This window comes from Thamnophis sirtalis, unplaced genomic scaffold (assembly GCF_051295495.1).
Source record: "Thamnophis sirtalis isolate CommonGarterSnake01/CBP01778 unplaced genomic scaffold, rThaSir2_p1.2 scaffold_3, whole genome shotgun sequence".
NCBI lineage: Eukaryota > Metazoa > Chordata > Lepidosauria > Squamata > Natricidae > Thamnophis > Thamnophis sirtalis.
In genome coordinates this window covers 50813518-50836775 of record NW_028261383.1, presented here as the reverse complement: position 1 = coordinate 50836775, position 23258 = coordinate 50813518, and the positions used below count along the sequence as shown (strand labels likewise).

Here is a 23258-nt window from a genome sequence, read left to right as displayed (position 1 = left end):
TGTCCAATCTGGTGCCCAGTGATCATTCTTCTACCATGTTAATCTTCAAACATCTTCTTCCAGGAGTTTGTTCATTTGTAATCCGGATACCTGAATTTTAAATTTAAGATTCTCTTTGTTTAGCAGAAAGACAGACTAAAATGTATCTAACAAAACTGGAAAAAAATCTCCTGAAAAAGTCTTCAACAGTAATATTATTTTGAAATAGATGAATAAAAGAAAACTCTTAAGTCATTGAATGAGTATAGCAGCAACATACAGTAGGCTTAATTAATTTTTATGTAGCTAAATGCAACTTCCATTTATTTATTTGTTTTATTTACATTCTTGAACTCAACATCTTCTTCTAGGAGTTTGTTCATTTGTAATCCGGATACCTGAATTTTAATTTTGACATTTTATTTTAAAAAATTACATTTATTTATTGCAAGCTCTAGAGAACTTTATGATCTATATTAGCATAGAAACACCATTGGCAGGTAGGTAGGTAGGTAGGTAGGTAGGTAGGTAGGTAGGTAGGTAGGTAGGTAGGTAGGTAGGTAGACAGACAGACAGACTGACTGACTGACTGACTGACTGACTGACTGACTGACTGACTGACTGACTGACTGACTGACTGACACAGAGTGCATGTATTCAGAAAGGTTCTTGACGCTCTCTGAGCTTGCTTATATTCTTGCAAGCAAACAGACCAATCTGTCCAGCTAAAATTATAATGTTCCAGAGCCATTAATTCTTGCTGAACTTCGTGTGATTCAAGTAGAAGTCTTGTTGGAAGAAAATCAATTTCACTCTACTCCACATCCCCATTCTATAATATAAAGTCTTACAGTAGCCAGTGAAGCCAGTTAACTGGCAGAGCCTTCCCAATTGTGGCTGATCTCAGAGTAGAATTGGACCTAGTTAATGAAAGTAAGTAGCAGAACTTTGGCTAAACTGGGAAATTTCCTTCCCAGAAAGAAATACTTGAATGTCTCAATGAAAGTACCTATAGTCAAGCTCAACCTGAAGGACATTTGTCAGTGAAAATATATTTACTTGTTTTTTTGCATTTTTGCTAACATTATCCCCCATAGTCCTTTGAATATTTTAAACAGAACATAAGGAAAGAAAAACATAATTTATCTTCTCTTTCTCTCCCTTAAATCTTCCATCTTCTCCCTGTCTCCTTCCCCAAAGTCAAAGGTATCACCAAGCAGTCTCCTGACCGAGACTGAGTAGTATCTTGCTACTCTTTTTCTATCTCCAGGACAGTCTTCACAATAAATAATTAAACTGTAATTTTGTTATAGTTCTTGAAAAATCAATTTATGGAAGAGCTCTAATCTAATCTTACATCTGTTCTTCCCCTGTATATTTTCTGAAAATCTGTTTCCAAACATAGCAAAACAGCTTTGTTATATAGAAAATGCGGTAATGAGAAAAGGTGGCAATGCTTCATCATTAGCACCATTAATAACTTAGTAATATCGTCTTGAAATAAACCCCTGCAATTGAAACCTGAACTCTGACTTAAGTTTGATTCAACTTAGTTAATGCCTTTTTCCTGACTACTTTTGAAACGAGTGCCAAATCACTCTAGGATATTTCTCTCCATCTTCCTATGTCAAAACAGGGTTCATTGGCTTATTTATTGGGTGAGGGGTAGCAGTGTTTTCACAAAATGGTGGTTGCACTTTTAAATGCCTACCATGGGACAAAATGGCTGGTAGAGTGGTCATGACCAGTCACAAAATGCTTATTTACCATAAGGTAAAATAGTTTCTCAAGATACTTTGTATCTCATCAGGATTTTCATCGAATACAAAGACATTACTGCAAATAAATATGATGTGAGATGTCTTTGCTTTCTTTTACAGCATGCCAGCAACTTGCATTTATAAAAATAAAGTTGAGCAGAGGGACTCACTGAAAGCAAAGGAAGTGTCTGGGGCCTATTGTTACCACTAAATGCAATGTTTTAATATCATATTGTACTAAATATTGTGAATTCAGCCAGACAAATGGGTATCAAGTCAATACCGATCGTTGGAATGTCACAGCAAGGGAGAAACTGCCCACTGTAAAATGACAAATGCCTCAAAATGTAGGTCTTTGGAGTCTTCTCACAACCGGTGAACTGAAAGTAAAGCCTTTGCTTAATCCCATTTTAATTCAGTGGCATTTTAATGTACAATTTCTGTTTCAGTGCTATTTTGGCTGAACTAGAATGGGAATTTCATATTCTTCAATGGTTAATGAAAAAGAAAAAAAGTAACATGAATTGTGTAACTCACTGAGGACATGCTGGAGAAGTTGTGTTTCATAGTTAATGTGTTTCTTCTGCTGCTAGCTTCTGCTCCTGACTTTTCTAAAAGCCCAGTGAAGAAATTGATTCAGCTTCTAAAGGGCAGCACAGCTCATTTTGAGTGCAAGCCAAAAGCTTCCCCTAAAGCGACAACTATTTGGAAAAAGGGAGGTGAGCTGCTCCAAGAAAATGAAAGGTATTATGTTGTGAATGTCTTCCTGTTATAATTTAAATATTGTCATATTTTGAAAGAAAGAACAACACTAATTTAAGCTAGGTGGCAAATGTGCTGAGTAAGTAATCCAATTTCTATACTGTATATACCCTGTTTCTCTGAAAATAAGGCCTCCCTGGATAATAAGCCCAATCGGGCTTTTGAGCACATGAGCTAAAATAAGCTCTTCCCAAAAAATAAGCCCTCCCTGGAAATATTGCAACACAGCAACAGCTATGGGGTGACCACGCTTGCCGCCTCCTACACCTCAAAAATAATAAGACTTCCCCAAAAGTAAGGTCAAGCGCTTAATTCAGGGGTCAAAAGAAAATGAGACCCTGTTTTATTTTCGGGAGAACATGGTAGTACAGATGAAAGAGGAAGTTTCTACTCACTAAGAACAATATGCCACATAAAAGTATCTTGAGTGAAATCTTTTCCCAGGTGCTTATTCGAAATTGTGTTGGGACTATTAATGACGGACTTTAGGGGGAAAAAATTACCACCTTTGGTCTTTACAAACTTCTAAACAAATGGCTTGGATTTGGCTTTAGAATTGCCACATCAATTTTCACACCTACTCTCTGCAGAAACTGAGCTACCTGCGTTGTTATGAATAAAAGTTAGGTGTTGGTTGATAAACATAACTATGAAAGTATTTTACCACTGTCTTTAGCACTATATTAGCATGTGTGATGCACTTCATTTTGTGTTTACTTCTTCCATGCCAGTGTTCCTTTTTGTGGTTGTGCTTCCCAGTATGTTAATTCTGTTTGAGAGTTCTGAAAGAACCTCTTATGCAGGTGCTGTGAATAATGGATTTGGAGCCGTAAAAGGAGCAAAGATGCAACTGAGTATTTTTCTATAGAGTCAGATATTTAAGTCTCATTCCCACTTGAAGGATTGGAGGAGTTGTAATATATCATACCATCAATATGCGGACGATACTCAATTGTATCTGTCCGCCCCGTGCCAAATCAATGAAGCGGTTGATGTGATGTGCCGGGGTCTTGAGGCCGTTATGGACTGGATGAGGGCTAACAAGCTTGTGCTCAACCCAGAAAAGACCGAGTGGCTGTTGTGTTTTCCTCCCAAAGATTTGGCCAATATTCCAACACTCAGGCTGGGGGGTCAAATTTTACACCCCTCAGAGAGGGTCCGCAACTTGGGAGTCCTCCTGGACCCACAGCTGTCATTCGACCACCATTTAACGGCTGTGACCAGGGGGGCATTCGCCCAGGTACGCCTGGTGCGCCAGTTGCGACCCTACCTGAATCGGGAGGCTCTCACAACAGTCACTCGGGCCCTTGTGACCTCTAGGCTGGAATACTGCAATGTGCTCTACATGGGGCTGCCCTTGAGGAGCATCCGGCGACTTCAGCTAGTGCAGAACGCAGCCGCGCGAGTGATAGCGGGTGCACCTCGATTCACCCGCATTACACCTATCCTCCGCGAGCTGCGCTGGCTGCCTGTCGATCTCCGGATGCGCTTCAAGGTGCTGTTAATCACCCATAAAGCCCTACATGGCAGTGGATCTGGATACTTGAGAGACCGCCTTCTGCCAATTACCTCCCTACGACCCATAAGATCCCACAGACTAGGCCTCCTCCGCATTCCATCGGCCAGCCAGTGTCGGCTGGCAACTACAAGGAGGAGGGCCTTCTCAGCAGTGGCCCCGACCCTTTGGAACGAGCTCCCTGTGGAGATTCGTACCCTCTCCACCGTCCCAGCCTTCCGCACAGCCTTGAAGAACTGGCTCGCCCGCCAGGCCTGGGGATAAGGACTCCTACCCCGCCCGAATGATGAATGTATGTTGTTTACTATTTTATTATATGTTGTCATCTTAATGTATATTCCCCCTTCCCTGGTTTTCTGTGAGCCGCCCTGAGTCCCCTCAGGGAAAAGGGCGGCCTACAAATTCTAATAAAACCAAACCAAACCAAATCCAAATAGTAAGGTGATCCATGTAACTCCAGGATTCCTATTATCTTATGGCCTAGATCTTGGGTTTGGGCAATGGTCAGGCTACATAATGATTGACTTCAAGTTGCCTCTCCAAGTTCTTTAAATTGTAGCCTATATTGTTCTGATCTTACTCCATTTCAACTTTCACAAATTCTTGCTTTCTTCTCATGTCCTTCTCATTGTTGCAAGCAAAAAAAAAAAAACATATACTAAAAATTGGAGGTTATTCCACCGAAGATGATCCAAATATATACACACAACACATCCCTACAGATCAGTAAATTTTATTTTATATTTATATATTGAAACTTTGGAAAAGTTATAATCATAGCACATATCCTAAATGAGAACTTCAAGATTGGGGAAAAATGAAAAAATATAATATTAAATAAGGTCCTGACTCAGCTATTGTTTTTGAAACAATTCAGAAAATTAAGACTTTCATACCCATCTTTTACATACTTGAACATCTGTCCAATTATAAGCACTGCTTAATTCACATTCTTTGTGGGTGTGGAGGCATTGGGATGGGATAGAAATGTCAATATACAAAGCCTATGAATGGCAAGTACCTGTAAGTATGTCTGGAAGAGGAGTTAGAAGAGAAAAAGGTTTACATATTCTTGATAGGGACATTCAACAATGACTCTGCCATCAGTGCTTAATGCTAAGGTTTATTGTAAATGCCAATTGCCATTTAACTGATATAAACTCAATTTATTAGAACAGAGAGAAAAGGAAGTCAGCATTCTGATATTAATGCAGTCTTTCTTATTATCTCATCCTTAATAAACTGAGTAAGTTGATCTATTCATCCATCCATCTATCCATCCATCCATCCATCCAGAGATAGAGAAGGGTGTGGGTGGGAGACAAAGGGTGAAAGGGAGAGAGGGAGAGTGATAGCTAATAAAATCCAGAATAATATAATGAAGTAGAATAATGGGAGATTCAAGGCAGACATTTTATATAGTACAGTATGTAATAAATTATACAAAAGTCATTTTTACAGGTTATACCAATGACTATCAACTTGAAGGATTTTAGAAACTTTGATAACATCTTTTCAGGTAATGTTATCAATGGCTATTAATCATGATGGCATTTAATTATTTCTAGGATCAGAAGCACATTCTTCTCAGTATCAATTGATGGGAAAACTCACGAAGAGAAAGCTGCTGTTCTCAATCTTTCTTATGGAAAGATGGATCAGTATAAAAGAGAATGTGGTGAATTAAACTGATTTTTAAAATCTAAATAATGATATATATTTTATAAGGAAAGACTAGCTAATGATACAAAAGAAAATATACTGAAAATCAAATCTAGTAGATTTCCGAAGCATTCTTAGAATGACAGGATAGAATTACAGATGATTGCTGATGATGATATCTGTTCTATCAGATCCAATTCTCAACAATTTTTTGGATCATCTCCAAATTTTTCAATCATATGGAGTTGTTGTTCTCTGTTGTTTTATGCTTTGTCTGATGTCAGTTTTGATGGTGTCTGGTTTGGGTGACCTTGTTTCCTTTTAGTGCTGGTCACTCAGAGCATAATTGCCTTTTCCTATGATTGCATAAGATGGCTGAAATAAGGTAGAATTTTGTGATTTTGTCTTCTAGCAATCTGGTTTTATATGCTCCATCCCTTGCTTGGTTTTCACCTTTGTTATTCAAGGAATGTGCAGAAGGCTTCTGTAATACTACAGGTCAAATATGTCAATTTTTCTCCTGTCTAGTTTTTCTGACTTTCTCAGAACTGTAGGAAATATGATAGTGCAGACTAATCTGCACTTCCTTGCCAGATTGGTGGTCTTGCTTTTCTATACTCAATTCATGCTTATCATTGCTGTGTGATCCAGTGCAATTCAACACTTTTATTTCTGGACTGTGATTACTGTATTGATCAATTTGTGCTCCTAGGAAAGTGAATTCTTGTGTGCATTCGATCTCTTCACTGTCAAGTGAACACCATTATTATTTTGACATTTTCATTCAGAAACTTGCATCATCAGCATACCAAAGACTGATGATATTCCTTCTTTCAATCTTTATTCTTATTTTTAATTCTTCAAATTGCAGCTTCCTGACAATCTCTTCAGTTTACAGATTAACAGAGTTGGAAGGGACCTTATAGATCCTTTCACTCAAGCAGACACTACACCAGTTTTGACAGATGGAAGTTCAGTCTCTTTTTGAAAGCTTCCAGTGATGAAGTTCCCATGTCTGAAGACAAGCTGTTCCATTGGTTGATTGCTCTCATTGTCAGAACATTTCTCCTTATTTCCAGATTGAACCTATCCTTGTTCAGTTTTCATCCGTTATTCCTTGCCTGGTCTTCAGGTGCTTTGGAAAATAGCTTGACTTCCTCCTATCTGTGGCAGCCTCTCAAATATTGGAACATTGATATCATGTCTCCCCTGGTCCTTCACTAGACTGCCCATGCCCAGTTCCTGCAACCGTTCATCGTTTGTTTTAGTCTCCAGTCCCCTAATCATCTTGGTTGCTCTTCTCTGTACTCTTTATAGAGTCTCAACATCTTTTTTATAGTGTGGCAACTAAAACTGGATGTATTACTCTAGGTATGGTCTTACTAAGTCTTTATAGAGTAGTATTAGTATCTCACTTGATCTTGATTGCATCCCTCTGTTAATGCAATTTAGGATTGCATTGGTTTTTTTAGCTGCCACCATACACTGTTGGCTCATATTTAATTGGTTGTTCACTAAGACTCTAAGATCCCTATTACAGTTACTGCTATTAAGCCTACTTTCACCCAGTCTATATGTGTACTTTTGGTTTTTCTAGCCTAAGTGTAAGACTTTACTTTTCTCTACATTGAATTTCATTTGGTTAGATAGGGCCCAGTGTTCAAGTCTGTCAAGAGGCCTTTGGATTTTAAGATTGTCATCTAGGGTGTTGGCTATTCCTGCCAGTTTAGTATCATCTGCAAATTTGGTAAGTTCTCCTTCTATTTCCTCATCTAAGTTGTTTATGAAGATATTCAAGAGTACTGAGCCTAAGACGGAACCTTGTGGTACCACACTGCTTACTTCCCTCCATGTAGATATAGTACCATTAAGAACTACTCACTGAGTACAGGATGTCAGCGAGTTACAATTCCATCTGATGGTGATGCTATCTATGCCACATTTTTCTAGCTTAACAAGAAGTACCATATTTTTCAGAGTATAACAGGCCGTTTTTCATAAAAAATGAGCCTTTTTTGCCTTCCCTCAGCCCCCAGCAGCACTCTGTAGGCTTCAGCAGGACTAGGGCAAGGCAAAAATGCCCCTGTTTTTTTCACAAAAACTGCAGCATTTTTGCCTTGCCCCAGCCCTGCTGAAGCTTGAAGAGTGCTGCTGGGGGCTGAGGGAAGGCAAAAAAAAAAATTTTCTCACCTCTTTGAAATCTTGGTGCGTCTGGTGCGTCTTATGCACTGATGTGTCTCATAGTCCAAAAAATACGGTAGGTTGTGGTCTACTTTGTTGAATGCCTTGCTGAAGTCTAAGTATATTATGTCCACTAATTTAGTCATTATGCTGAAAAATGAAATAAGATTGGTTTGGATTGATCTGTTTTTAACAAACCCATGCTGACTTCTAGTCATTATTTTACTCATTTCTAGATGCTGGCAGGCCTGCTTTTTTTTTTTGTTTTTTTTTTTTTTTTTGTTATACTTTCCAGTATCTTTCCGGGTATTGTTGTTAGGCTGATTGGTCTGTAGTTTCCTGGGTCTGGCTTTTTCCCCCTTTCCCTCTTTTTGAAGATGGTAATCAGCTCTTTTCCAGTCCTATCGTAGTTCCCTGGTGTTCCAGGATTTTTGGAAGATGTAGTGCAGTGGTTTGGAGATGACATCTGCCAGCTCCTTTAGAACTATGGGAATTAATTCATCAGGTCAAGGTGGCGCAGTGGTTAGGGTGCAATACTGCAGGCCACTTCAGCTGACTGTTATCTGCAGTTCAGCGGTTCTAATTTCACCGGCTGAAGGTTGACTCAGCCTTCCATCCTTCCGAGGTGGGTGAAATGAGGACCCAGACTGTGGGGGCGATATGCTGACTCTGTAAACCGCTTAGAGAGGGCTGAAAGCCCTATGAAGCGGTATAACTGCTATTGCTATAGGTCCCTGTGATTTGTATTCATCTAGATCAGACAGGTTTTCTCTTATCTTTTTTTTTTCTTATTTTAACTTTTATTTCTAGTCTGTCTTTTGCAGTTATGTTTTTGGTAGGTCGGACTATTGTTTCTTTTTGCATGAAGGCCGATGCAAAGAATGAGTTAATACATACATGAATGAAATGAAAGATGAAAGATATATTTTGTATTCAATAGAGAAGTTGTAGATGTTCTTTTGATATTCTTGAGATTTTTCTATAATTCAGTGGGAATTTGCAATATGGTTACAAGTACCCTGACTCCTTCTGAAGACAGTTTGAACTTTGAATAACTCTCAGCAAACATTATTGTATGATTTTAAGAAAAATCTTGCCAGTATGAGGAATGAGGGCAATTTTGCAATAATTTGAGCAATCCTTGGAGGAATTATCTTTTGGCACTGTTTATTTTCAATGCTCTGGCCATTAGTTCATTTTTCAAATTTTCTGGCACCAGGTTCTGATGGTTGTATAGGCCTCAGCAGTTCTGCAGAGGTAGGTATCAACCCCTCAGGTATTGTTGGTTGGCTGTGGGCTCATTGTTCACCTAAGTTCCCTAAAGATGACTGTTTCTATTTCTGCTGCCTTTTCTTATCAGTTTCCTTTCCGAGACTGGGCTTCTTTGTTGCTGGCATACAGCTGTTCTCTATATTCTCAGCCGTGTTAGTCAAAAAGTCCTTTCTCATGTTTGTTTTTTATGATACTTTTACAAGCAGTAAATGCTATTGGAATCCTTTTGACTTGCACAAATGCATTCCTGATGTGACTCTTCATGCAGTATTTTTCTAGCTGTTTGCAGCACTAGCCCCAATAAACTTTGTTGTCTTTCCTTGCTGCTCTTTGGAAATCCACATTTTGAGTCTACCTGATGATTTGACTCATTTCCTTTGCTTTCTGATAGTTTCATCTGAGAACCATTTGCGCTTTTTTTCTGGTTTCTTGTATTTCTTGCAACTTCTCAGCAGTGTCCCACAGTTCAAATCTTTTTTTTAAAACCTCAGTGAGTGAAAATGTGGAAGGGATGCCAAAATTCTTTGATGGTACTGCCTTTGATGTTATGTAATTTGACTCTGATCTTAGTCACCAAAATTCATGCAGTTAGCAGTTCAGTGATAGCTGCATAGGACATAGTCAGTCTGATTACAGTACAGTTTATTTGGTGGGTCCAAATGCTTATGCTATTTGAACTAGGTATTCATGATTTTCATGGTAAAATTGAACCCAACAATTGCATATGTATTATTCCCCTCACCAAGTTCAAAGCTTCCAGTGATACCTATTTCTGCTTGCCTGCCAAATTTAGCATGTAAGCACTTTGGGTATTTGCTCCAGAGCTTTTTCAATGCTGACAAAGAAGTCCTCTGTGTCAACTTTATTGCATTAGTCATTGGGGTGTAGACTTGGACAACTGAAATTTTAAGGGGTTTGGTACAGATACAGATGATCATAATGTGATCATCAACTTACAAGAAGCTTTCCACTGCCTGGCAGATGCCACTCCATTCGTTTCCCTGGTGACATGTCACAAGTAATAGATAGTTAATTCCTCAGACTGAAAACAGTCATTTTCTATCCATCATAGCTCACTGACTCCAAGTTGGTTGATTTTCAACCTGGCCCTCTCCTATTTGATAATATCTAATTTACCCTTGGACATTCCACATTGCTATCCAAAATATCTCTGTAAGTACAGATCTTTTGTTTCAACAATGGCCGCATTAGCAGTTGGGATTCCTGCTGCATTTGCCCCAGGCATGTCATTAATGCCTTAACTATTCACTGCAGGTTCTTACTCTTCCCCAATAATTTGCTAAATACCATCTGACTTAGGTATCCTACTATGCTGATCATATCTGATTCATTTGAGAGCCTTTCCAAAAACAAGGTTTTTTACCAGGAACGTCACCAGTTCTTACCTCAGCCCTCTATTTATTCTGACTTGGTAATGGCTGGCTTACACTTTGATTATCTATGTGTGAAAAAATATTAATTGGATTTAGAAAAGAAAATGCAATATAAACTATTTACAGAAGAAAAAAGGTGACTACTTTGTTTAGACTACCAGATCACATTATTTACATGTATATATGTATGTATATGTATATTTGGGATTCAGCCAGTTGTTTCCGGTTCGGGCAAACCAGTAGCAGTGGCTGCGGGAAGATCTGCCCACGCACCCTGACGTAATGTGCAAACACTGTGCATGCCCAGAAGGCGGTGTGCATGTGCAAATGAGGTGCAAACAAAACGAACACGCTCTCACATTTGCAAACCTGTAAGGAAGGTAAGTGAATCCTACCTCTGATATGTATATGTATGTATACATGTTTCGGTGCACACATAGAAACATCCTATCAGATGGTATATACTCAGAGGAAACCACATAAAGGATGAGGTGAAGAGATGGAATCTCTGACATTTAGAGAAAACTTAACATGTGTCTTAGTGATATCACAAAAACATTCTTAGAGTAAAGCATGCACATAATAGAAAGAACACACAGTATCTATTCAGAATTGCTGATGCTTAACAATGGGTTGTTACTGCTCCCTCCCCTACTTGTTTACTAGACAATACAAATTATTCAGGAAATTTGATGTAGTGCCAAAGGAACTAATAAAGCCAAGCAACCTGGCAGCACTATGACAGTTTAGAATCAATGCTGACAAATGCAATATAATGAATGTTGGAAGGGAGATATTGAACTATCCAGGTATAAGAGTCGGTTGTTATAAATTAACCTGTAACTGCTTAGATTGGAGCCTCATTTGTGGAATGTGTTCAGTCTATAGCTGCAGTCAGAATAAAATGAACTAAGATATCAAGATAGAAAAAGATGTGTAGTAACTTGAATTGTTGTTACACAAATTGATGTTAATGCCCTTAGACATTTAATATTCTATCGCAGAAGGGGAATCAGCAATGCCAAATGACAATTCAAAAGAATTGAGAATACTTTCAGATGAATAATAAGGATGAAAAATGGTAATTTATAGCTTGAGAAAGATATATATATATATATATATATATATATATATATATATATATATATATATATATATATATATATATATATATATATATATATATATATATATATATATATATATATATATATATATATATATATACACACACAAATTGATGGAAATCTTTAGAATAGAAAAAAACATTTATCACATTTTATATACCCTGAAGTCAGTTAATATCTAACATCTTTAAATGGAGGAATAATGCAGTAGTGGTGAGGAACTTCAACTGTGAGGAACAAATTGCCCGTATAGTCCTTCCTGGAAATCTATGAAAGTTTGCTTTTTCAGAGATAGAGAAAGCAAAATGAGATCAATTATTCTTGGTTTGATTCTAATTGATAGAGAAGACTTAGTCAAAGAAAAAAAAAGTAGTATGATCAGTAGTAGGATCTTTGGGGTCAGGTGATCAGGTAGCACTGGATTATTGATGGTAAGGAAAATTAAAGCGGAATGCAGTTGAATACATATCTGATTATTTTTTTTTAAAAGGTGGGTTTTTCTGTCTTTCTAAAGGACCACCTTGTATTTGACATTTATTCAAACAATGTGAGAAATTGTGGGAGACAAGGGGGAAACATGAAAAGGAAATTAGACATAAGCAATCAAGAAATAGAAGGAAAGTCCATTGGTAGATTATCTTATAAATGGCAATTGAGTCCAGGTGGCAGGACATCTAGAAAGAAGTAATTCATATCAGTGAAATAGATCCTGTGTTAATGAACTCAACATAAATGAGCATAAAAATGTATCCCAAGACAAACATCAAGGACACTTTATTGTACCCTATAAAATTCTTGCTTCCTTAGTCTTCCGAAATTGTGTGGAACTAAACAAACAGGCTCTTTTGAAGAAGCCTCTACAATTCAGGAAGGCTTCCTGATGCACTGATCATTGACTCTGGAATATACTCTCTTCATGCTCCCCCAATCTGAGCATTTAGAATATCTGTGAAGACATTTCTCTTTGATCAAGCTCTTAACTGAAATTAAAATGATTTAAACTATATTCATTCAATTTTTGTAGCTGTCCATCTGGAAGCAAGTGACTAAGTGGCTATAGATTTTTTTTTTTTACTTTGGTAGTTCATAATTTAATCTATTACTTCCCTTCCCCTCTCCAGCCATTTTTTAAAAAAATGTACAGGAATCCTTCATGCCTTTTTTCATTTCGTGTCATGGTCTATGCTCATTTTTTCTCAGGAATTTATTTACCAGAAAAGAAAGAATAATAAACACTTTATTTTTGTTCTGCCCTATCAGTTATGTCCATATGTTTTAAATTGTCTCATTTTCTGCAGATTGAGCAATTTAGACAAGGGGAGAAAAAAAATTCAGAACGAAAAGCATCAAACCAGGCTCTCATCCCATGTTTATAAAAATATCTGCAATCATATTATTGCAGATTCTAATGCACAGTTCTAAGAACATTTATTTGAAATTAGTCTTACTGAGTTCAGTGAACATTATTCCATATTCATGGGATGGTAGCATAAGTTATATTGGAAAATTCTTGTGCAGCTGGATTTTTTCATAGAGAAGGAGGGACATAAAGCAGTACCCAGTAAGAATTCACTTCACATTGTCTTCATGCACAAATGTGCTCAAATACCCTCTTGTCAAAAAATAGTTATTAAATTTATACGTCCTCTCAAGCATACATCAATGCCTTTGATAAGACAACTATAGAGAAATTGTTTCTTGAAAATGCAGCCTTGAATTTTTTACCTAAATCTTTCAAAGGTATCTAACATGAATGCATTAGATTAACCTAGGATTAGCTACTAAATTAAAAGTGATGTAAATTCAGGGAGGGATAAAATAGTTTCATGGATGTATTCTAATTCTCGTCTTTGAAATGAATTATCTGAAGCCTGAGGTATAAAGCTTCTGTTCTGGATGATGGACTATTTCCCATCAAAGTAATACTATGCAGCTTCTCATCTTTTCAGAGTTTCTTCGTAGAGCCCAGACAGCTTTAATTTTTAAGAGCCTATTGCTTCATTTTATTCTTAATTTTCTTCCCTCCTGATTTTAGCCTATGAATAAATAACCAAGAAAGAAAACCAGGTGTCATGTAGTATTAACAAAGGTTTAAGGGCATAAGAGGAAGTTAGTCAGCTTTTTCAGATTTTATTTTAAGTTTATAGTAAGTTGACAACTGTTGGTTTATTGAACACTGTCAGCAAAATAGTGTGTTGTCACCATCTGCCATATTTCAGTCTGAGCTCCGGAGTTGTAACACATGATTGGTTCTAAGGGCTACAGTCCCTTGCCTTTTGGCAATGTCTAATAGCATCACAGATTTTCTTTAATTAATGGATACCTACCCTCTTGCCTTTCAGTTTGATTCCTAGTTAGATTTAGCAAACAAAGGTTTTTGATGTATGTTTGTTTGTTTGTTTAAATTTGCTATAGCTGCCCAACTCCATTGTTTCTGGGCAGTGTGCAAAGCTAACACATCCATCAAAACAAGATAAAATATAAAAGCACATAGTCCAGCTCAACAGCCCATGTTCACAGCATTACTATAAAAAAGACACAACATATCCTAGCCTGCTCATTTTCCTCCATTCAGGGCAGATGGTAAACACTACAACAAGTCTTCTATTAGCTTGATAATTGGATTCAAGTTATTGCCAAGAAAAAAGTTAACATGTCTCACGCTGAGCTCACTAGAGGTGTACTTGGGTGTCTGCTTCTCCAGTGGATAGTCAGAGGACTGAAGACAGTCCAGGAAAATGCTTTTCTCCTAACTGACAGATGTGAGTTGGGAACTGAGTTGATATAGCTCTTTTGGCTCCCTGTAATGAGTTTTTGACAATTTCAAAAAAATACTTTGTTAATATTTTTTTCTGAAAACTACCCAAAGTCACCTTGTTTAAGTTAGGAAGCCATGTAAAATGTTACTTTAAAATAAATAAGTAAATAAATAAAATCAGTTTTCAAGGAAACCCATTTTATGTTAGTGCTGTAGAAATGCATCACAAGAAGGAAAGTGGGGTGGAATAGAGAGAGATAGGGCTCTCAATTTTTCTAATGAATATAATTGTGTACTCCCCAAAAGTTTGCCCCTCACTTTTCTATTCACCCAATTTTTTAGGGCAGCAATAAATCCCTCATGAATAAACAGAAAAATAAATACAAATATTGGTTATTCTTTGTTGGATTGTAGCCTGCCTTATTGAAACCGCAGAATACCTTAAAATATGGGCAGTGTTTGCACAAAAATCTAGATCATAATCTATAATTCAGGTGTTCTAAAATACTTTCTTGACATTTCCTGGGGAGATTTGGAGAGTTGTTGAAATGTCAGGTGCCTGAAAGACAGCACATATTTCTATCTTCAGAAAGAGAAAGAGGAAGATCTGGGAATTGCAGGTCAGCTTTTTTGACATCCATCTGTGGGAAGTTTTTACAGGTGATGATAAGCAGATAGATCCGTAAAAACATTCAATTCTCAAGAACAAGTTTTGAGAGACTAATTTTAATTTATTATTTAACTAAGAGGTTCCTTGGCATGGTGTGGGGGCATTTTATATAATATCCTGATTTGACAAAGCAGTGTTACCTGTTTACCTTCTTGAGTTCTGCAAAGTTCAGCGAAGTTTATTCTGCAGCATGTTTAAATTTTATTCCTCTTCCTGATTGCTTAAAGGAAGGAGTTATGGGGATCCTCTTATTCAGTGTGCTAAATTTTAAGGGGAGGGAGGGAGGAAAATAGAAAATCAAAACTTCACTCACAGAGCTATATATGTTCATAATCATGCCTTCTCATTAATGTCATAGACCTTGATCAAGTAATACTAAATATTAGCATATTTAATTCAAGGAAATGGTGTGTCAGCGTTCCAAATTTCATCCAAAATTAAATCAGAGTTCAAGGCAAAGTAATCCTCAAAGTTCCAATTTATTAAGAGAGACATGTTGGCACATCTGTGGAAACCGAAATCTGAAAGTTTCCTGGGGTTCCCACCCAGTTGAAAGTTCATGATCTTGCCCCCACATCCACAAATCCATCACATGGTCCACTGCCACGCTGGCATTTCCACCCATCTAGTTCCAATCAGGTGCAGAGACAAATAATGACCTTGGGCTTCTAGAAAGGAATGTTTTATTTTGACAACAACACATTCTATCCTTACTATTCCCCCTCCCAATTCCCCACTAATGAAACAGCATAGAAAAATAATAGAGTGTGTGGCAGGCCAAAGATCCTAAAAGGAACCAACTGCAGGCCTGACAGGGTGATAAAATCATATTAAATTTTAAAATGAAGAGGAAAAGAATTGTTGATGAAAATTAAAATGATTTTGGTTGAGCTCGCTGGATAAGCATTTGGCAGAATTAAATTGAACTTGTTCTTCAATTTGTTTCATGGTTTAAAACTATAAACTGGAAAATAATATATTTCCATATTACTTAGCATTAATACCAGTGGGGGATTACTTTCGCAACCTTTTTTCTTGAGCAGTTCAATTTAACTTAATTTAGTAAGCGATTAATATATCAAAAAAGCTTAACTTGCACTTATCCTCCTGCTAAAATGCTGGCAAATGTTGGAAAGTAATACATCCCTATTTATTATCATATCAATAGGAACTTTAGTGGGGGTTTTTAATTCTCTGAGAAAAGCCTGACAAATATATACAGCTATTTTTGAGTTAGTAGCTATTTGAAAATAAAGCTCTTTTTTCATAACCTGTATGCCCCGTTTTTTTTTATTATTACAAGCAATTTTAATTTAATACACCCTGTACTTTCATGATGTTTTCCATTTAAAAACAACTTCCATACTAGTATATGCGCACAAGCATTTTATGGCTTTTTAGAAAATAAGCAAAAATATTAGTGTCTAAAAGCAAAATGCTTCAGGTTCTACTTTCCTCAAATGTTCTATGAATTAAAAAGCCCCACAAGCAACATGGCAGTTGTAAATAAAGTGAGCATTTTGAAGAGTAGTATTCTTGCAAATGACTGTTATCTGATACTATTCTCCAGGTTGAATGCATATGATTCTTGTAAAGATGCAAAGCAGGCAGTAAAACCAAGCTGGGGGGGGGCGGGCTGGACAAGGCAGAAGTAGAAACCCCAGGTCTGTTCTATTTGCATGTAAAATCATGAGACAGCAGTTTTGTACAAGAAGAGAACCTAATTGTATATGTATGCGCTACCTGCATATCGCCTTCGACCCATTCAATTATCTGTTTCCCATTCTGATTTAAAAAATGAGGCATGGATATAGAAAAGATACGATAAGAAAGATACATTTCAAGAAAGAAAATAAATTTCACTACCTCTCAGACCTACATACCTATTATTTTAAATGGTAAATAAGCTTTTTCCCCCCTTCCTTTTCATACATGAGGAGATGGAAAGTGTACTAGCTCTGTTATCCATGTATCTAGTTTGACACTGCTTTAGAAAAATGCAGCATTTTGTCAGGCTGATTTCATTTTGCGGTGCATGGTACAGCTAAGAAAGTAAAAGATTGCACTTGCAAATCCCATGAGAAAGTTCTGAACAGAAGTATAAGATTTCAAATCATTGCATGGATTAAAACGTAAAGGAAACAAGTTTTATAACACCTAACATCAGAATATTTCAAAAATTGCTCCTATTTTCATTAGGAGAACTGAAAGTCAAATATGGACACAGCCTCATGGTCTACAAATATATGTTTATACTGCTGATTTTTTTAAAAAAATATGGATGTGCAGAAAACTACTCATTACAGAGGGGTGTCAAACTGGTGGCGGGTAGTCTGGATGCATCCCGTACAGGCCACACCCACCCAGCTTCATGAATGGGGGGAAATGTTGCAAAATGCCATGTGACAGAAACTTGATGCGGCGAGTTTGACACCCATGCATTACTGTAACTACTTCATCAATAGAAATGAAAATGATATTGATAAAGACTCCTCTAAGAGCTTCACACCAGCAATATTCACGGAAACTATTCAATCCTAAGTTTCTGATACCTAAAAGAAACTGCCCAGTAAACAGAAGCAAACTTTAGCTAAGCACTATAGAAACCCATTTGGAGGTATATCTGCAGCACTCAAAATCCATCAGATTCCATAAACCAATTCTAATGTGAATGTAGTTTGCCAATCTAGAGTGCTATATAATGGAGATTTAATCTGCTACATACTAACGTTTATGTTCCCTAATACCCAAGCTCTTACTCTTCTTTTTATATTGCTTTTAATTTTTTGTTTTCTTTATATAGCCTTAGCTTTTTATAATTATTGTTTATTTAGATTCTGATGTCTTTTTTATGCTTTTTAACTGATTGTAGCACACCCTCCTCAGTCTATTATGAGTTTTACCTGCCTATTTTAAACAGGTGGAAAGCAGGTAGACAAACAACTTATATGTGTACTGCTGTATTTTCAGACATGCCTTGGCAATATCTTGAGTTTCATGCTGCCCTTAAAAATGAAATGAGGTTTCATTTTTAAAGACACTTTGAAAACACTGCATCAATAGAACACAAAATTCATATAAACATGTAGCAAAAGTAATAATTTCAAAAAGATTTATCTCTAACAGTTTGATTACTTGACTTAGGCTTGGCTCTTGTGCTTGATATTTGATACCTATGCTTGTGAAACTACAAAGGTGAAGACTGCATTCGGTTTTGTTGAATGTCTGGTACTTAACTGTTATTTTAAAAGATCCTCTTGCACTATTTGAAGAATGGTCCTTCAGAATGCATACAGTACAATACGTAAATTGAATTCTGTTGGCTTGAGTATTTTCTTGAGCTTTCTTGGGTTCTCTGTAAATACTCTGCACCCTTGTATGCTGTTGATGTGCTTGACAGTGTTGAAAATGCATGCTGGTTTTTCAGTTCTGTTGGAGCTTTAAGATAAAGAATGTGTATTTCCATTTTTATTTAATTTGCATTTGTATTTTCATACAGGGAGCAATATGTATAGCTGCTTGTTTGCTTTTCTGCTTTGATGTTGTTAAAATACAAATGCAGGTAGGCTCTATTTTCTGGCTTTAATATTTTCAGGCAGCAACTGAGGAGTGCTATTTCTGGATTTACTCAGGCCCATTTCTCTGGCACTTTACTCTGTTAGATGAATGATGGGCAGCAATAAACATAGACTGCCAGAAAGGCTACTTCCTGTGAACCTGGGGCAAAAAGCAAGGAAAAAAAGATTGTTCCAAGTACCCATTATTTTCTATAGCCATATCCTTCATAAACACATGAGAATGCAGCCAACTTGTAATAATCCAGAATATTAGGGGTTGGACCATTTCTAAGCTTATACACTACAAGAGATAGGCCATTCTCAGCTTACACATATGATCAGTCAATATATTTGGCTTTGTTTCTATATACAGTAAAAGTGTTGATAAATAAGGATTTTTTTTTAAAAAAAGTAAAGTCCTACTGCAATTTTGTTTTGTTTATATCAGGTCAGAGAAACTATTGCTGCATTTCTAGTTTCATCCAGAAAACCTTTAGCTACTTTACATCTTTATGGAGTTTGGAAAAATGGAATATATGTAATATTAATGTAAAGTTTCCTTGTTTTATTCTTTATATGTTTTTCAGGGCAAAGCCTTATCAATTTCACCTGCATAAAAATATTTAAATTATGTGTGGACACACATACATATAAAACATGATCTGAGGTTTATGCTTTTATATAAAATGCAAAGTTTTCAATCTCCATTTAAAACAATTATAGGTGGGATTATAAATATTGTGACATAGTTAAATTGGATTAGAACCCTCTGTGTCATTTTGTGTTAGTCACTCTAACTAATTCCTTTTACAGAGCTTTTGACAGACCATTTCAAAAAACTCTTCACTTGAGGGAGAATAACTTAATAGGGGTCAATGTAGAAAAATATATTTATTTTTCTTTTATATTATCAGTTAGATAATTATTGAAGCCAATATTAAGCACTTATTGCAGTTTTAATCAATGTCGAAGAGTACTCAAAATCCATATGTGATGCTAAAACAATGAAATTGATATTTTAATAAATAAGTCATAGCTATAATTTGACAACATTAAAATGGAGGAAGCTGCAATGTTTCCATTTTCAATATTCAGTTTAAAAGATAGGCTATTTTAATGGAGCCAGTCATTTTGAAAAGGGCTTGTTATTAAACAATCTATGTGCTTTTTTTTCCTCAGTACTCAATCTTTTTGTAAAAGTGTCTACTGTTTTGACATGTTATTGTTTCTTTGGTGTATGCATTGGCCTGTTTTGGTAATGATGCTTTTACTTTGTTTCTTATAATGTTTTTTTTAATGGTATCAATTTGTTTCGTGTCATTTTAGAAAGTAGTTCTGAGACACATGTAGTTTTGAGCTGACATGATCCATTATTATCAATATTATTAATATGGTTCATTTATATGTCAGACTGTTTGATAATTTGTTTATTATAATTAGATAATATACATTGCTTTAATATGGTAATCCTTTTTTCTGTTGCAAAATCAATTGGAGCTGCAAAGATAGTTTTTTATTGATTTAGAAAGGTAGTGTATGTATATCTGTAGAAATATCTAAAAACAATATGAGATTATAAAACAAGCTTATTGAATAACATTTGGATGATTTTCTCCTCTTTCATTATTGCTTACTCTACCAATGAAATCATAACATGCACATGGCAACTTCAGTCATGTTTCAGTTCTGTTTTATAATCTGTTTTCCAAAGTGTCCTTGAGGGCAGAGACTGATTTTGCACCAAAGCAAAGATGGGTGTCATAGATCTCTTTCTCAAAGCAAGTTTTCCTATTTTATAAAATGTTAATTGATGTGTTGGATTAGAAATCAAATCAGAAGCTTCACTTGGAAGGAGAAGAAGCAAAGAAACAGACCTCATATAATTTGAGACATAAAACAGCTTGCATGGAATGTGAAATGACAGTAACCAATTTTTCAGAAGAACAAAGTTGATAAACCTTGGATCAACTGTGTCCATCTGTTTAATTCACCACTCATTTTACATTATTCTGGCTTAATTCTTCAGCATCCAGTTCCCCAATCCATGCCTAGGGGAAAAAAATAAAACATTGCTTCCAGATTCCTATATAAAAAGTCCTTATACACATCCACTGTCTTTTCTCTCATCAATTTTTCCCTCATCAGCTTTTTCCCTCATCATCATAATGTTCATTTATGCTTTGTAGCACCTTACAAGAGTCCCCTTTTTCCCGCTCCTTTGTGGGCCAATGCTCCCTCTAGCCCAGGGGTGTCAAACTCAAGGCCCACGGGCCGGATCCGGTTTATGGGGTGCTTAGATCTGGACTGTGGGCCTGCCCTGGAAACAGCAAATTACTGTTGCACTGTACCTCTGCCAGTGAAAACGGAGTTCAGGAGGGCCATATGCGGCCCTCTCAGGCTGTTTTCAGCTGTGACAGCTTCTTGCAGCCCTCTGTCAGCGAAAATGGAGCTTGGGGGTGTGTGTTCCCAAACTCCAGTTTTGCTGGCAGAAGGTTGCTGGAGGCCATCAGGGCAGAAAATGGAGCTTGGGAGCCCGTTTTCACTGGCAGAGCACTCAGGCCACCACAGGCACACACACCCCCAACACAAGTGATGTCAAGCTGGCCACATCCACCTCGACCCCAAGGTCAAACACAACCCTGATGCAGCCTTCAATGAAATTGAGTTTCACATCCCTGCTCCAGCCAATCACTAAGAGAGTACTAGAGCAGAAAATAGCTGGCAGAGTGCTCTCTCTACCTCAGTTTTCACCTTGACACATTTCAGTTTTTCAGTGAGGAAAAAGAAAGGAAAGTAAGCTGAGGAAGTAACAAGTCAGTCATCATTCAATGGGAAGAACTAGGGTGCTTTGGGTTTTGCAGGTAAGGAGAAGATCCAAAAGTAAAAAAAAACAGGAATTCTCAATTTCTGAAGCTGCTCCAGAATAAGTGAAATTTATACTATAACATTTCCTCTGGAGCAGAATTAAATTTTCAAAAATAATCAGCTTGGCTTTTGATGATGGCTGAAAGAGTAAAAAAAAAACAACCCACCTGATGCATATATCCCTTATTTAACTTGCCTTTTTAAACTAGAAGCTGTGATTATACAATGAAGAACAGTCTATTAATGAGCCAGCAGAGACCAAATAAAGTTTGAAGAACTTTCTAATTCTAAAGTTGTAAAAATGTAACATGATTGCAGAATGTACTAATGATATTTTTCAATTACTTTTGGTATGTTGCTTTCGTATGAATCATAATCATAAGATATGAATGGGGAAGTAGCAGGCTGGTTGAGCTATTCTTCTGTCATGGAAAGAGGACCACAGCGCATGAGAAGTGCAGCCTTTATTCTTCAGACAATTCCTGCTTTCATATTTTTAATAATGCTTATGCGGTCTCATTCTTAGTAGTGCTTGCAAAGGTCAAAGGAACAGCTTGTAAAATATGGGAAGGATAGTTACATATTCGGATTAGGTTTGATACTCCAATACTCCATACTCTGGTTCTGCTCCTTGGAGGCACAGTGCAGCTGCAACTACTTTGGGAAAGCTACTTTGAGTCTTGTATGAATCTGTTTCTGTTTAAGTTAATTTCAGCTGCACAGTACCGTAGACAGTCCTTGTTAAAACACTCCAAACCTGCCTTTTGCCCTTCTCATAGCTTGACAAAAATTGTAAATGAAAAAAAGAAATCCACATCTTATTGGTTTCTTTGGAGGAAAAAGATACATTCTAATCATGTTGGGGAAGCTATAATCTTCCATTCCATATTGCTTTCTGGAAAGGGCATCCCCCATAATACAATAAGTAGTTGCATATTTTCAGAAGGTCTGCTTTCATTCACACTAAAGTGTGGAAATTTAGAGAGAACTTCCCAAGCAAATATATTATGTAATGAATATAGTATGGAACATACTCTGTCATCTAAGATACAGAGACATATTAGAATTGTTAGAACTATTCATAAATATTTTAATTGTTTAAACTCTAAGTTATAGACACACACTCATCTCCCAACATATAACATTATTTTTTCTACATCTTTTATTTTTAGAATATCATTCTTAAAAGATGGAAGCTTCCAAATAGCTAATGTGAGTAAATCAGATGCTGGAAGTTATACCTGCCTGGCAGAAAACAAGTTTGGAAAAGCTAGTAGCTCAGCTACTTTATTAGTAACAGGTAATTAGATGGCTAATAGGGTTTTACTTGAAAATTATATGAATTGAGTAATGTGTGAAAGAGATATTTTGATTTTGAATGTTCATCTTATAATTCAAATGAAATACGTAATTTGAGATCTTTCTAAATTGCTATGAATGCCACACTATACAATTTTTCAAAGGTTCAGAACTGCATAGAATAGCCATTAAGCCTCTGGAAATATCTATTAAAAGCAGAAAAGCATGAGAGGTTAAGATATGCCATCAAATGTTAATATTCTGAGAGGTAGTCATGGATCTCCCCTCCCAAATCTGAAGAAATGAAATGGAAAAAAACAGGGAATGATCTTTTATTTATAGCCATGGAATGTTCCAGTAAAGGTTCAAAAGACAGGATTTTCTTGATCTATCAGTCAACAGAGAATGGTAGTCAATAATATAGCAGTTTTGGCAAAGAAAAGATGTTGTACACAA

General features: G+C 36.5%; 1 protein-coding gene across 1 annotated transcript in view; it reads left to right on the top strand.

Annotated features, from left to right (window-relative positions):
* LOC106539210 (contactin-3) overlaps positions 1-23258 on the top strand; it is a 189133-nt gene that overhangs the window by 131687 nt on the left and 34188 nt on the right. Inside the window, exons 9-10 of the mRNA XM_087708890.1 lie at positions 2333-2483; positions 22676-22803. Of these exons, the coding sequence (XP_087565016.1) occupies positions 2333-2483; positions 22676-22803 (279 nt within the window). The remainder of the gene's footprint in view (positions 1-2332; positions 2484-22675; positions 22804-23258) is intronic.